The sequence below is a fragment of the Zonotrichia leucophrys genome, unplaced genomic scaffold (assembly GCF_028769735.1).
Source record: "Zonotrichia leucophrys gambelii isolate GWCS_2022_RI unplaced genomic scaffold, RI_Zleu_2.0 Scaffold_376_50358, whole genome shotgun sequence".
NCBI classification, from domain to species: Eukaryota; Metazoa; Chordata; class Aves; order Passeriformes; family Passerellidae; genus Zonotrichia; species Zonotrichia leucophrys.
The window spans coordinates 29,691-44,789 of NW_026992581.1; the positions used below are offsets into that span (position 1 = coordinate 29,691).

At 55.7% G+C, this 15,099-nt stretch overlaps 1 protein-coding gene and 1 pseudogene across 1 annotated transcript; one reads left to right on the plus strand and one right to left on the minus strand.

Annotated features, from left to right (window-relative positions):
• Positions 1–464: 464 nt before the first annotated feature.
• LOC135441620 (uncharacterized) lies at positions 465–4,936 on the plus strand. Its single transcript, XM_064701178.1, has 13 exons — positions 465–579; positions 861–925; positions 1,035–1,184; positions 1,358–1,506; positions 1,830–1,977; positions 2,227–2,414; positions 2,512–2,649; positions 2,912–3,026; positions 3,200–3,328; positions 3,546–3,722; positions 3,830–3,985; positions 4,141–4,242; positions 4,646–4,936. Exons 1-13 carry the CDS (start codon positions 465–467, stop codon positions 4,934–4,936), a joined length of 1,923 nt encoding a protein of 640 aa, XP_064557248.1.
• A 7,253-nt stretch (positions 4,937–12,189) lies between these two features.
• On the minus strand, positions 12,190–14,881 carry LOC135441622 (zinc finger protein 135-like; annotated as a pseudogene).
• Positions 14,882–15,099: the final 218 nt, after the last annotated feature.

Genomic DNA, 15,099 nt, shown 5'->3' on the forward strand with positions numbered 1-15,099 from the left:
GTGACCCTTTGTGACACACCGTGACGTAGGTGCTGGCGGCGCCACGGCCACGCCACAGTGCTGGGTGCACGCGACGGGACAGGACGGGACAGAGCAGGGCTGTGAGGAGCCCCCACACAGCCAGCTCGTTCCTTGCTGACCCGGAGCTTTTCCGAGGTGTTCCCTGTGCAGGTGACCTCGAGGCCAGGCTGCGGGACTCGGGGACGTGGAACATTTCCCAAGCGTCTGCCATCCCTGCGGCCGGTGCCCTCGAGGACAGACTGCAGACTTGCAGTCCTATTTCCTTCTTGAGACTTCTCTCTTGCTGCTGCCCTCGAGGACAGACTGCAGGACTTCCTGTCCTGTAGCCTTCCCGAGGCTCCTCTGGTGCAGGTGCCTTCAGGGCACGACTGCAGCACTTGCTCATCTTCAGCCCTTCCAAGGCCTCTCTGCTTCAGCAAGCTCTTCTAACTGCAAAGAGTGACATGGAGCAGAGACCCCCCAGCGTGCCCAAGCTGGCCTGGCTGGAGGAGGAAGAGGCTGGAGCTACCTCAGCACAGCAGCCTGAAGAACTGGAGCAGTTCCAGCTGCTGCAGGAGCGTGAGTGTCAGAGCTGGGCCGAAGGGCTGGTGCCTGCAGCCAGCTTGGCCCCATCCCATCCCATCCCATCCCATCCCATCCCATCCCATCCCATCCCATCCCATCCCATCCCTGTGGACATATCCATGGATAGGACAGAAGCTGGGCTGGAGCACCTGGCAGCCGCGCTCCATCCCCCGGGGCATCCCGAGGCTCTCCCTGCCTGGGGAGCTCAGGGCTGGGCTGTGTTCTCTGGCCTCTCCCGCAGCCCCTCAGCTCTGGCTGCGCTCGCTCTTTGCCAGATGCAGCCAAGGACGGGACACAAGAACAGGAAGCCGCCCGTGGCCGCTTGGGCAGAACGGCGCAGGTACCTGCGGCCATCCCCACCTGGGCTGGGCCTGCTGGCACTGCTCAGCCAAGCACCAGGCTTGGAGCGCTCCATGGATTCTCCCTCTCTTGCTGCCCTTCTCCCCCAGACCCTCTGTGAATTCATCACGTGCCCTTGGCAGGAAGAGACCGACGGTGTGGGCACGGGCGTCTTGGCCAAGCTTCCGTTCCTCGATGCCGAGACCGGTGCTGCCATGCTGGATTTGCTTGTGGAGAAGGGTGTCTCCAATCCAACACAAGTAAGCAGCCTGGGCAAGGGCTCGATGGCCCCAGCAGTGGTGTGGCACCTCCAGCTGGCTCTGCTGGGCTCCCTCGGCCTTTGAGGCCCGGCCCAATGCGGTTGGAAGGGAAGCACTTCTCAGGGGAAGTTGCTGCTCTGGCAGCTCTGCGAGTCTCCCCGTGCCCTCTGCAGGTGCCCGCCATGGTGAGGTACATCCACCAGTGGCTCACGGCCAATGAGTCTGCTGGGCACAGGCTGGACAAGGCCCTTCTGGAGCTGACCCAGGAACACCCCTGTGACGTGCTGATCACCCTCTTGCGCTGGGCCCCATCGTGTGACAGGTAGGGCAGCCCCACGTGCCTTGAGGGCTTAGGCTTCACCAGCCCGTCACCCTGTAGAGCCTGTCCCTGCTGGCTGCCAGACAGGCGGGCAGTTCCAGGATCCTCTGGCTCCTCTGTTTTCCAGTGCTGCCATGTCAGCTCCTGAGCCTGGTGCCACGCTCTCTCCCTGCCCCTCGGGGCCTGTACCCACGAGGGCTGGCTGGCCGCTGCCGGCCAGGGGCAGTGGGCAGAGGCAGGGCTGAGGGCCAGCGCGGGGCCCTGCAGCTGCCCAGGCCACGGCGCTGTGGCCGAGCCCGCCCTGACACAGAGCTCTGACCCCACAGAGCTGCCGCCACCATGTGGGGAACCATCATGTCCTCGAGCAGGACTGCGGAGCCGGCGCTGCAGCTGCTCCTCCATGTGCTCAGCGCCTGGCCAATGCACAGCGTGTACACCTCTGATGGGGACGACGCAGGAGTCTTTGCCCTGGCTGTGAGTTTCTGGTGCCGGCCTTTGCCAGCCCCCAGGCCGCCTCTCCAGCAGCCAGCTCTCTGTGCTCCCCCCAGCTGCATCTCCCTGCCTCAGGCACTGGGCTGAATCCTGCCTTAGGGGCAGGGCTCAGGGGCACCAGGCCGCCTGCTCCCCCCGTGTCTCCCTCGACCTCTCCCTTGCACGCTCAGTCCCTGCCACGTGGATGTCTTGGCCACTGAGCGTTGTCTCTGGCTGTTTTATTTCTTGCAGGCAACCGTGGCACTGTGGAAAATCTTCAATCTGGCCTGGCGCTCGCCTGTCGTGCTGGAGTATTTCCCCAGTCTCTTTCTGCATCTGCTCTTCCAAGCTTACATCAGCACGCAGGAGATGCCAGAAGAGGTTGAGACCTTCTGGCAGGGATGCCAGGAGCAACACGGCCTCTCCGCCAACCCCAACAGGTGCTCCGTGCCAGTCCTCCCAGTCTCCCCGTCCCTCCCATGCCCCAGGGCAGGAGCCGGGGCTCCCAGCGTGACCTGGCCTTTGCTCTGCACACAGCTTTGCGCTGCAGACCCTGAAGGCCCTGCTCTGCCAAATGCGCTATGAGCACGTGGTGCTGTCCATGGAGCGCAAACGTGCCTGGGACACGCTGCTCCGTGCCGACACCCACCACTGTGCAGTGGGTCTGCTGGCCAGGTGAGACCTCGTTCTCCCCACCGCCCCTCTCCTTTGTGCCCGCAACGCCCCACACAGTCCCCGTGCTCATGGGCGGCAGGGCCTTGTCACCAAGGGAGGGATGAGCAGCCTGGAAAAGGCCGGCAGAGGAGGGTGCCCGGGAACAGCCGCCTCCCAAAGCGCCCCCGGGGAGCTCGGGAGCAGACCAGAGCTCTGCCAGTCAGCCCTGGGAGAGCTTTGCCCGCCCGGCCCAGGAGCAATGGTGCCTTTTTCTCCCTGCCAGGGAGATGCGCCGTGTCTCCATCATCTGGTGCTGCAGCATGGCATCCGGCCTCTTTGAGCTGCTCAGCCAAGGCGTTTCAGACTGGGAACTGCCCGCCCTGGCCTTCCTGGTGGAGGTGAGCCCCATGGCCAGCGCTGCCTGGCTCAGCTGCCTCCCACCCCTCTGCCCTCTCGTAGCCGCAGCTGCCTGGGACGCTGCCCGTGCCCTGTGCTGCTGCCTTGGCTCGGCCCTGTGCACTTCTGAGCTCCTGCCAGCTGGGCACCTCTGTGCCTGCTCTGTGCCTTGCAGCTCCTGGATTGCCTGGACTTGAGCCAATGCGCTGAACAAGTCCTGGAGATCCTGACAAGGCACCTGCAGAGCCAGTCCAGGCAGATGCGTCGCGTGGCGCTCCGAGGCCTCGTGGTGCTGACCTCGATGGTGAGAAGGAGGCAACAGCTGAAGCTGTGCTGGCAGCGTGGGGGTGGGGCAAGCAGCCCCCTGGGCTTAGCTGGGCTTTGGCTGTTGTGGCAGCTGCTCCCAGCTCTCCAGGCTCGCTGTTCAGCTGCCTGAGTGCTTTGGTACAGGCCTTCGGCCTCTGAGCCCTGCAGCAGCAGCAGCAGCAGCGTGGGGTTGCTCAGCCTTGTTTTGCACACAGGATCCAAGCATGTACAGCCTTACTGAAAACCTTGTGAAGCTACTGTGGGATAGGGATGAAGACATCGTGGAGAAGACCCTCATTGTGCTCAGCCTCCTGATGCTGCAGGAAGACCTGGCAATAGCCAGCCCCATCGCCCTGCAGCTGGCTGAGGCGCTCTGGCACCTCTTTGACAATGTGAGGCTCTGTGTCCTCAGCCATGGGCACTTGGGTGCTGCCTTGGGCCTGGGCACAGGGGGGCCTGGAGCAGCGGATGTGGAGAGCTTTGGCTTCCTTTCCAACAGGACAACAGCCTTGTGCAGCTGCTCTCCATTCGCCTCTTCCAAGACGTGATCGCCTTGGTAGTGGCAGAGGGAGAAAAGCCCCTGAAGAAGCCTGTGAGCCAGAGCCTGCTCCCACTCTTCTTCCACTGCCACGATGAGAACCCGTGTGTGGCACAGGTGAGGCCTCCTGGGTGTCCCCATGGAAGGGGGCTCAGCTGTCTCCCCAGCCCCTGGCACCTGACGGGCTCCAGCCTCCTCCCGGCCCTGGCTCAGAGATGCGGCTCCTGTGCCCTGGGCTGCGGTGCCATCTCTGGCTCTCTGCTGCTCTGCAGGCCTCTCGGGAAACGCTGCTTTCTGCAGTGAGCTTCCTGAAGAGGAAGGATCTCAAGCAGCTGCTGCAGACGGATCAAATGTGGAGATTTGCTGAGTGCTTGGTAAGGACAGCCTGGAATGCCCAGCCCAATCCCTGCAGCAGCCGCCTGCCCACGGCGCCCAGTCTGTGGGGCTGGCAGCTGTGGCCCCTGCCCAGTGCCGCACGCAGGGGCACCGGCCTGCGCCCCACACGCCGCTCCCTTCCCTGGGCCGTGCGGGCTCTGCTCCAGGCTCCTCTGGCCCCAAGGCCGGTGCCGACGGAGCCCCGAGCCAGCCGGGCTCTGCTGCGGGGCGGCACCGCGGCTCGCCGGGCCCTGTGCCCCGTGCCGAGCCCGGCGCCTGCGGCTGCTGGCCGGGCCTCGGGGCTCTGTGGGCAGGGGGAGCAGCGCCGGCCGTGGGGAGCGCCCGGCCCAGGGGCAGGGCCCGCATCAACCCTTTCCCTCCGTGCCCTGCCGCTCTCTGCAGCTGGCAGAGGACAGGAGCCGAGCGGCCGAGCACCTGCGCCTGGCCCTGCCCTACCTGCGGAGCGCACAGGAGCCCCTGCGAGAGGCGGCCGTCAGGTTCATGGGTGAGCGCCAAGCCCGGCTCCCTCCCCGGCCCGCCCCATTGCCGCAGCTCGGCCCCGGCCCCGCCTGCTGTGCCGGCAGCAGGATCCGGGCGCGGGCATGGGCAGCCCCCGCTGGCCTGGGCATTGCTGCTGCCGCCCTCTGGCAGCCGTGCCCTGGGGCGGCAGCGTGCGCCAGGGGCCCGGGCTGAGCCCTGCCCGGCCAGCAGGGCGTGAGGCCTCAGGGCTGGCAGCGCCCGTGGGCGGCAGCTGTGCCTCTGAAGGCAGGACACGCTCTGTGCTCCCCAGGGATGGCCGGGCGCTACCTGACAGGGCAGCAGCCGCACTTCCGCATCATCTGCAGCGGTGAGTGAGGCCCGCGGGCTCTCGGCGGGGGCTGCCGCTGGCAGCTGCGTTCCCTGGCCCGCCCGCCGATGGCTCCGCTCCGTGCGTGCCCCAAGGGCAGCGGGGCCACAGCGCAGACACCTTGCAGGGGCCTGCGGGACATTCCTGGCCAGCAGCTGCCAGCTCGTCCTTCTTGGCTCCTGCTTCCTCCAGGCCGTGCCAGCAGCTGCGTGGCACGGACGAGGCTGGAGGCTCTGCCCAGCTCCCGGCAGATCCAGCCTCTGACTGTGCCTCTGTTTCTCTCTCTGCAGCCCTTCGGGACATGACGGATGACAGCAGCCCTGCCATCTCATGCCTGGCGCTTCAAGCTCTGCACATCCTTTTAGCTGTACAGAGCGTTCCCTCCTCCCGGCTCCAGAGGATGCGAGACCAACTCCGCCGCCTCTGGCAGTCGCGGCCTTTCCTGTGTGCCCGTGGCTGAGTGTCCTGCCGCGGCGCTGTGGAGAACTGATCCGGGAGGCTGCGTCTGCTGGGGCCGCCTGAGCCTGCGGGGAACACCTCTCCTCTGCCAGCACTTCCTTTCCCTTCACCCACTAGAGGAACATTAAATTGCTGTTGTTGGATAGCCGGGTGTCCAGGAGCTTTCTCTTGGTGCACAGTGTCTTCAGGCCAATGGGGAAGAGGGGAAAGGCTGCTTGGTCTGCACGATTTGCCCAAGCGTGCGGTGCGGAAGGGAAAGTGGCCAAACGCCCCTTGGCCTTTGGTGGTTCCTGCAGGAATGTTTTTATTGCTGCATCGTCTTCTGGAGCTGGGGGAACAAGTGTGTTCCATGTCCATGGAAGAGCCGAAAGTGGCAGGATGTGTGTGCTTCTGTTGGAGATTTTTTCAGAGATGGCTTAGAAAGCAGCTGTGAGGAGCAGGTTCTCACAGCCTGTTTCTGTGAACAGCAGAGGTTCTCAGGTTATTTTTAACTACAGGTAAAAGTGGCAAAAATGAAGGCCTTGAGAGCCTTGCACATCAGAGTTCTCAGGCAGCTTTCTCATAACAAGTAGATGTTCTATCTTTGGCTGTTTTGGGAAAGCAAGAATAATTTTGAGAACCCAAATCTTGGTATTGGAAACATAAGGAGGAGTTGGTGTGTAATCTCTGACCTATTGTGAGCTCAGATTTTGCAATATGCATGAAGTGAATTAACACTGTTATAAAAAGTGCCTGATTGATCAATAAAGTGGAGTCGATGCTGACCAACGCAAGGTGGGTCGTCTCCCCTCCAACTTCAATATATGGTGAACTTCAATATGCTTCCAGCGCTTGTCTTGGCTCACAGTGCTGGCAGCACCATCAGAGACACACCACACATTCTCTCATGCCAGGGTCATCCCAATCTTCTGCACTTGCCCAGGTGCCTCCCAGGTTCACCAGGGAAAATGGCTGCTAATGCCAGTCCATCCCCTTGCCCAGAAGGCACCCGCTTGTGTTTGGGCACGAGCTGCTGGCCACAGCCAGACGGGCAGCACCTGCAGCATTGGCCATCAGACGCTGGGCTGATGTTTTCATCCAGAGAGCAAGAAAAGCAGCCAGAAGCACACAAGGCAACTTGACAGCATCTCTGTAAGAATGTCATTGTCCTGTGAAAGTCAATAGCGGATGGTGGTTCTGTGCTGCAGAAAATCACTTTTGAGCAAAAATCATTCCAGGAAGGGACAACAGCTTCTGCCTTCTGATGGATACCAAGTGTCTGGGTTTGGAAAGACAGGAGTCTGCTAAGGAAGGCAGGAGCCTCCCCTGAAATGGACAATGTAAACCCTCCCCACCCCTCCTGATTGCTCTAATTTTTTAATTAAGAGGCTCTCAGGAAAAAAATATGGGAGCAGGAAATAACAGTTCTTTAACAGGAAAAAGAAAAAAAGGAATAAAATAAACAATGCAGTATGCTGGAATTCATAAAGTTAGAGGGTTTTAAGGAAATGTTTAAAAAGAGGTAGGCCTCAGACAGAAGTTTTGTTAGCATTGCAAATACAGCAAAAATTTTCTAAGCAGTGGAGCATATGTGACAAATAACAATAGACCTCTGTAGAACTGGCTTATGGATTGCAACAATGTTATTTAATGTATATCTTTAGAAGGTTAGTTTGAATAGATCTCTGTTCTTTGTCTCAGATGAACAAGTCTTTGTTTTACCTACCATTACGTGTGTTTCATATGATTGGATAGAATTCTTGCCAATATGTGTTGCTCTGTGTGTGATTGGCTGAAATCTAGGCTGAGATGGTTTTATGTTATGCTGTAATGTCACACCTCCTTGGCATTCCCTGTGGATCAGCAAGCTGTTAACATCCTGTCTCCATTATCTAACAATGTGCTGAGACTGATGTGTTGAATAAAAAGCTCATGTCACTGGTCCGGATGTCCCGTTCCGTTCGTGATTGTATATAGTCTTGCCGGTGGCAGAATGGATCTCCTCGTTGTGTGTGGCACAGGACACTAGAACAACACTGACAGAGTCAGAAGCCAACCTGACACCCTGTGGGGTGTTGGTGGCAGTACAATTGGAAATGTGGCTGCAGTCCTCCTGCAGGGTCAGGGGTGGGTCTGTTGGAGCAAGGGGGTCCTGCAGCGAAGGATGTGTTCTTCCTCTGAAGATCCAGTGGAAGAAGAGGCAGCTGCTGTTCCTCTGGGGAATCCAGTGGAGAAAGCTGTGCTGGTGTCTCAAAAACCTCTGGATTATATCTGGGTAGGAATGCTTGGCTCCTCCCTCTGGGCAGAGCATCTCACAATGAGATGTTTTAGCTCTTATCAGTCATGCAGTGACATTCAATATTCTGTTATCAGCAGATGTCCCCTCCCGAGGGAGGTGAATGTGGTCACTCAAAAAGAGAGATAAGGCAAACTGCCCACTTGACAAAGGTAATCTGCTATACAGATGGTAATTGAAAACATCTTGCATTGCAATCTTCAACAGTAGGATATTTTTTTAAAGAAAGGAAGGAGGTATTCACACCAGAAAGCAGCCACAGGACAGATAAATCTTTCAGAAAAAAGAATTTATTGCTCCATTGTCAGAAGAAACTTTTTTCCCCGCCTTCCTCAGCTCTAAAGACTCCATTAGCATTCAAAGGAAGAAGTTGACACTGACAAGACAGAATCCTTTGTTTGAATAGAATTTATGTATCATGTATGAGATGTATGAATATGCAATAGGCTATTCCTTTTAAGTCTTAACCTCTTTACATGTGTGTACTTGTTTGGGCTTATTTTGCCCAGAAAAGGTACCCAGAGCATCGGTAACTCTTTGTTCTTATTGCCTTGTATCGTCCTAAATCTCAGTTATTCAAATTTTTATTACTCTAATTATATTACTATTTTTATAACCATTTTGTTACTATTAAACTTGTAAAATTCTAAAACCAAGTGATTCACGTTTTTAACAAGTACACCTTTCAGCTGAGGCAAGCAAATGGACCATACCCAACAGAAACAATAAAGACTTGAAATTGGTCCTTGCGAGAGTCTGTCAGAATTTTCCCTCATCTGCCTCATGATCTTCATTTGGGGACCGATGAAGAGAAGACCCCACCCCGAAAATCTCTGGCTTTGTAGGAGAAAGTTACACACACCAATGGCCCCGAGACCTGAGAGCGTTGCTAAGCCATTGTTCTCACAGGTGTTGTTTGCTGTGTGCTACACTGAGCCCAATGAGAAGAAGAAGGGGCACCGTGCCCTTTTTGCAACAACAGCATTGGGAGCTGTCCCACCTCTCGGCCTGGCTGGACTTCTCCTGAGTTTCAGGTGGGCCCCCCACAGAAGACCCTCACCTGTTTTACAACCACCGGGACAGACAGACTGAGATGGAAGGAGCCTCTCCATCAAGGACTGAGACATGGAACCCCCATGTGAAAAGGCCCCTCTGCTCCTTCCAAGGACTGGCACTGAAACCCCCAGCCCGGGGCAGGTGTGTGGGGGAGGCAAGCTGACCAAAGCGAGATGTTTGCCTGCAGGTTGTGACCGCTGCACCAAGAAGACAATGGCTCTCGCTTACTGCTGAGAGCATGGACTACCTGTTACATCTATTCCTTATTGTATCTGTATTTCCCCCTCTCAATTTCCAATAGAGTTATCATAATAAAAACCTCTGAGTGAGCGAGAGACTTCGAGATCTCCCCGATGTAACAGGCGGATCCTCGACTGGACTGGACCAAAGGACTTCGTCTCTATGTTTGTTAGCTCTATCCCCCTCTTTCTCTCTCTCTCTCTCTCTCTCTTTTGTCTCTCTCTTCCTCTCTCTTTTTCTCTCCCTTAATCCCTCTATCACGTTTTGCTGTAGTCATTCAATAAAGGTTCATTTGTTTCGATTATCATTGCAAACCCCCTTGTACCGTGTTGGTTCTTTTTGCATCCTGACATCAAATCCATGAACCATCATGAAACCCGTCCGTGAGGATGGATCATGACACCCCCCGAGGACCCCTCCCCAAATTCCCCTCCAAAGCCTATCCAGCACCCACAGACCCCGCTAAAACCCCCTCAAGTTCCCCCCAGACCCTCCCCAAATCCCCCCAAACCTCCTCAAGACCCCTCCCCAAATTCCCCTCACGACCCCTCCAGGACCCCTCACCTGTCCCTGCGCCTCCTCAGCAGCTCCCGGAGCCCCCCGTCCTCTCCCAGCGCCTCCCCCGCTCTCTCCAGCGCCTCCCGCAGGACCCGCCCGAGCCCGGGGCGGCTCCCGGGGGTCCCTGAGGGGGTCCCGGGGGCGGGGGCGCCCGCTCCATGCCCGGCCCCGGGGTCAGGGGGCGCTGCTTTGGACTCGGCTCTGATTGGCCGGAGCAGCACGGGGAGGGCGGGAGTTGCTGTGGGGAGACGCCCGGTGATTGGTTGGTTTCGTAGAGGGTGTGCTGATTGACAGGATGGGGTGGCGAGGCGGGCTTTGCCGAGGGGAGGCGCACGGTGATTGGCTGGATATAGGCAAAGAAGGCGGGAGTTGCTGAGGGGAGACCCACGGTCATTGGATGGTTTGGGGTAGGGTGCACCGTGATTTGTTAATTTGGGAGATGAAGGGCGGTGATTGGATGGTTTGGGGCGGGCCACGTCACTATTGACTGGGAAAAGTCACGGATTTTTAAGGGACATTTCCGGTTTTTTGGGGAAAACCTCTCAGATTTTTAAAGAAAAATTCCCGTTTACACAGGAGAAACATTCCCGGATATTTTGACCCCACATAACCCCAAAAAACCTAAGTAACCCCCATACACTCGAAATAAACCCTAAAAAACCCCCCAAAAAACCCTAAATACCTTAAAATGACCCAAATAACCCCAAACAAATCCCAAATACCGCCATAAAACCAAACAAACAAAAAAAAACCCAAATTAAACTCAAAGACCCCCAAATGATTTCAAGTACACCTAAAAAAACTCCATGTACAACAACATTACTCCCAAGAACCCCAAATAATTCCAAAAAAACCCAAGTAAACCCAAACAAACCCGAATACTTCCAAATAAATCCAAATATTTTCAAATAACCCCAAATTAACAGAAATAAACCAAGTAAAACCCAAGATAAACCCCAGTTAGTCCATAAATAACGCCAAATAAACCCCAAACCAACCCTAATTAAACCCAAAGAAACCCCAAGAAACACCAGTTCCTCCCGTCCCCACCCCAAAACAGATCCCGACCAATCAGAACACGCGGCACTGATGACGTTCCACTTGCTGGGCACAAACTCAGAGCACTGGCCCCGCTCAGCGATTTTCAGCCAATCAGCGCCCGGCCCGACTCTGACTCATCACTTGCCAGCCACACACCAAGGCCTCTCACTGCGGTAAATACTCAGAGACCGAGCGGGGTAATTTCCAGCCAATCAGAGCGCGTCTCCCTGATGACTCTTCAGTTGCCAGGAGCGGATTTGGGGAGGCAGGGAAGGTGACCCTGGGGATGGGCTGGGGACCCCAAATTAAACCAAAACGGGGTCAGGACCCCAAAACGGAGCAGGAGGGCCTGGAGCACCCAAAACCAAACACGGGGGAGGGGACTGGGGGAATGATCGGAAACGGGAGAGCGCGGAAAAGAGGAGGGGTGGGACCCCAAAATTGAGCTGGGACGGGATGGGACCACCAAATTGAGGTGGGAGGGGAATGGGACCCCCAAACAGGATGAAGGCAATTTGGTTTCTGGAATATGTAAAGTTCTTTATGAATATGCAAAAAGTCGATAAATATGCAATAGGCTGATGTCATGGGAGACAAGGACAACTGAGGAAAAGTTGTAATGGCCACCAAGACCCCCCTAGTTATTTTCGGGGACACCCCTAATTAATATGGTTTTTATTACATCAGCCTCTTGTATATCCATAGACCCTCATGCATATCCATAAACTAATTTACATATTTCAGGAAGTATATTAGATGGCCCATCCTTGGGGGTGTCTCCCCATGTTAGGAGCCTCCACTGAAATAGAAAATGTAAACACTCTTGCTTTTACTACTACTATTATTATTATTAGTAGTAGTAGTAGTAGTAATAGTAATAATAATAATAATAATATAGTATAAAAATATTAAATACTTTTGAAATTAAGGAACTCTCAGGCAAAGATATGGGAGTAGAAATAACAGTTCTTTATTAAGAAGAATTAAAAATACAAATGCAGTAGTACAAACAAAAAAAAAAACAGTGATAGAGTCAGAATCCTCCGGGAATCCAGTGAAACAGGTTCATCCTCTTGGAATACAGTGGGTATAGGGCTGATCCTTCGGGAATCAATTTCTTAACTCCCAAAGGCAGGGCTATGGAATTTTTACAGGGTATCCCAAGGGTGGAGTTGGGGTTTGGGTCAGGGGAGGAGTTCTTAGCAACACAAGAAGGGTGAGATCAAATTCCTGCCTCTTAGCAACAGCAGCACTCCACACAGAACGTGTCCCCAAATCCTAAATTCCCTCTAAAACAACTGAGAAATTATGCAACGTCAGATATATTCGATGAATTTCCTTCATTTAACCCAGTTTTGGGTGTTTTTAAAGGATGAAGGTGAAGCAGAGGAAAATTAAGGCCAAACCAAAAGGCAAAGCAGCCAGGTGTGCTCTCAATATGGAATGTGAGTGACCAGGGCTGTTCCCAAAGTGCCTCCTCCAGTGGGGATGGAGCTGGAGCAGCGCACGAAGCTCTGCCCGCACTCGGGGCACTCGCAGGGCTTCCCTTAGTGGTGCCTCTGTTGGTGTTGGGTCAAGTCAGAGCTGCTGGAGAAGCTCTTCCCACACTGGGGACACTCGTAGGGCCTCTCCCCTGTGTGGATGCGCCGGTGTCTGATGAGGTTGCAGTTGCGTTTGAATCCCTTCCGGCAGTCAGGACAGCGGAAGGGCCTCTCCTCTGTGTGAATCCAATAGTGCCGGAGGAGATGGGAGCTTCTCTTAAACCTCTTCCTGCATTTATCACACTCGTAGGGCCTCTCCCCAGTGTGGATGCGCCGGTGGGTGATGAGGGTGGAGTTGTGCTTGAATCCCTTCCCGCAGTCGGGGCATTGGAAGGGCCTCTCCTCTCTGTGAATTCGATAGTGCTGGAGGAGAATGGAGCTGGTCTTAAACCTCTTCCCACACTTGGAACACTCATAGGGCCTCTCCCCAGTGTGGGTCCTCTGGTGGCTGATCAGGTTGGAGCTCTGGCTGAAGCTCTTCCCACACTCCCCACACTCGTAGGGCTTCTCCCCAGTGTGGATCCTCTGGTGCACAATCAGGTCACAGTTCCACCTGAAGCTCTTCCCACACTCCCCACACGTGTGGGGCTTCTCCCCATCATGGAGCTGCTCATGGAGCACCAGCTCCGAGCTCTGGCTCCGTCTCCGGCCGCCTTCCCGGCCCAGGCTGGCTCTTTCCCCCTCAGATCCCCGCCGGCTGCGTTTGCAGCCCCTCCTCGTGCGGCATCTCCGGGGCTTTTCCTCCCCGTTGGCTTCCTGCGCCGTGGAGCCGCTCAAAACGGCCTCTTCCACCAGGTTCTGCCGCGGGCATTTGTCCTCCCTGCTCTCCATGCTCAGCTCCTGCTCTGGGGGAGGAAGGACAAGGACAGGATGGGATTTGCCTCCGTGCCACAGGCAAGGGCAAGGAGATCCCCCAGGGCTGAGCTGCAGCCGGGGCCGTGCTGGGCTGGGAGATGGAGCAGCACAGAGGGGAAAGGGGCACTGACTTCCTCCTCACCTGCCTCAGTGTCCCGGGGCATCTTCCTCTTCCTCGCAGCCTCCCAGGCCTTGGCAATGGGCAATCCTGGTTTGGGGAAAACAAGGGATGAGAGCGTTTGTAGGAGCGTCGGGGGCAGGACGGTCGGGACGGACGGAGACGAGAGAGCTCTGCAGCCAGGGCGTGGAACTTGCGGTTTATTGCAAAGGGCCTGGGTGCAGGTGTAGTAAACCCCTCAGGTTTAGCCAGGGCCCCTTGGAGAATAGAATGCTGACACAGCGGCAAAGAAGTTTCCTGTCTCCAGGGACATCCGCCTTGTACCTTATCCCTATAGCCATGTAAGGCAATATTTGGTTAACCCTACCATTGGTCACTTATGGTCACCCTAACACCTTTGCCATTGGTCAGGATTGGATCCAGGCCAAGGGTATAAAAGTCGCATACTGTACCCCTACTAACTCGGAAGAAGAGCTGAGACCCTTCACGGACACTGCAATAAAGCCATACTCGTGGAACAGCCAGCGTCTTCTGCTTCTCCTCTCTCTGCCGTCTGCTGGAGCCTTAGGCCAAGGGAAAAGCTACCTAGCAAGCAAAGCTGAAATCACAAGAGCTGCCTAATCACTAAGAGCTGAATATCTCCCTGCTTGCTAGGGGCTGACCCGCGGCCTTGGTCTGAGAGCGAGCTGGCTTCTAGCACCCAGTCCCCTTGGGGACTGAGCTCTGGAGCTGTAACAGCTTGCATAGGATAAGACCAAGCAAGGCTCATTTAAGTGGTGCCCAACGTGTCGTCGGACCCTGGCCCCCAGGAGCGAAGCGTCACCAGAGCATCGGAGCCTTTCAGGGCCTCCGGTTATTGCCGGTTTGGGAAGCCTCTCCTTCTGCGAAAGGACTTTTTGTTTTAGAAAATCTTCTCTGCGAAAGGCTCAATTCGACCCTCAACAATACATCTGGACGAGATAAAGTCTGAGGAGAATTGAGGAGCAGAATCCCTTCCACAGATCCCTGACCCCAAAGGACGTAAGTATTAAGTTTGCGCACATACCTTGGGTGCTCTAAAAGCCTTTTTCGTTTTTTTTTCTTTTTTTTCTCGTTTTTCTGTGGAAAGGGCTTGAAAATCATGGGTACTTGTTTAAGCACTCTAAGACTAACAACACGTGAGAGAGAGTTATATTTAACCATTGTAGAAACCTTATCTGTTAACAACTTCACTTTTTCTAAAGGTAGTCTGTCAAAAAAGACTCTTAAAAAATTTGTATCTTGGATTGTGCTGAATTTCCCTGAAACTGATAAGATCACAATTACTGAAAATTCCTTTTGGGATACAGTTGGAAACACCATTTATATGTCTCAAACAAAACAGGACTTTTCTGTTACTAACTTCTTACCTTTATTTCATATAATAACAAAAACGATTGAAAAATCGAACTCTGAAAAAATTTCCAAACTAACAGATCTTTCCTCTTCATATGCTAATTGCGCTGGTAAGATAACAGAGGAATGTGCCTTCCAGGCCAGAGAGCCGCTGGGCTCTGCGGTGCTTCCTGCAGAAACCACCTCAGAGGCAGAAGCCAAGCAGGCCGCCCCCACATTCCCCCCCCTCGCGGGACCCGCGCTGCCCAACTCCCCGTTTCCTGCAGCCTCCCATCTCCCCGGCCCCGCTTCCTTCCCGCGTCCGGCCTCGGGGGCCCCGTTCCCTGTCCCTGCCGCTGTACCCTCCGCTGCGACCACCCCTCCCCCCGCGCCCGTGCTGCCGTTGCCTACCCCCGCGCCGCCGTTCCCCGCCCCCGCTTGCTCCGTCGCGGTACCCCCCGCTCCCGCTGCTGTCCCCGCCCTGCCCCCCGCTCCCCCCGCCGCGCCCGCCGC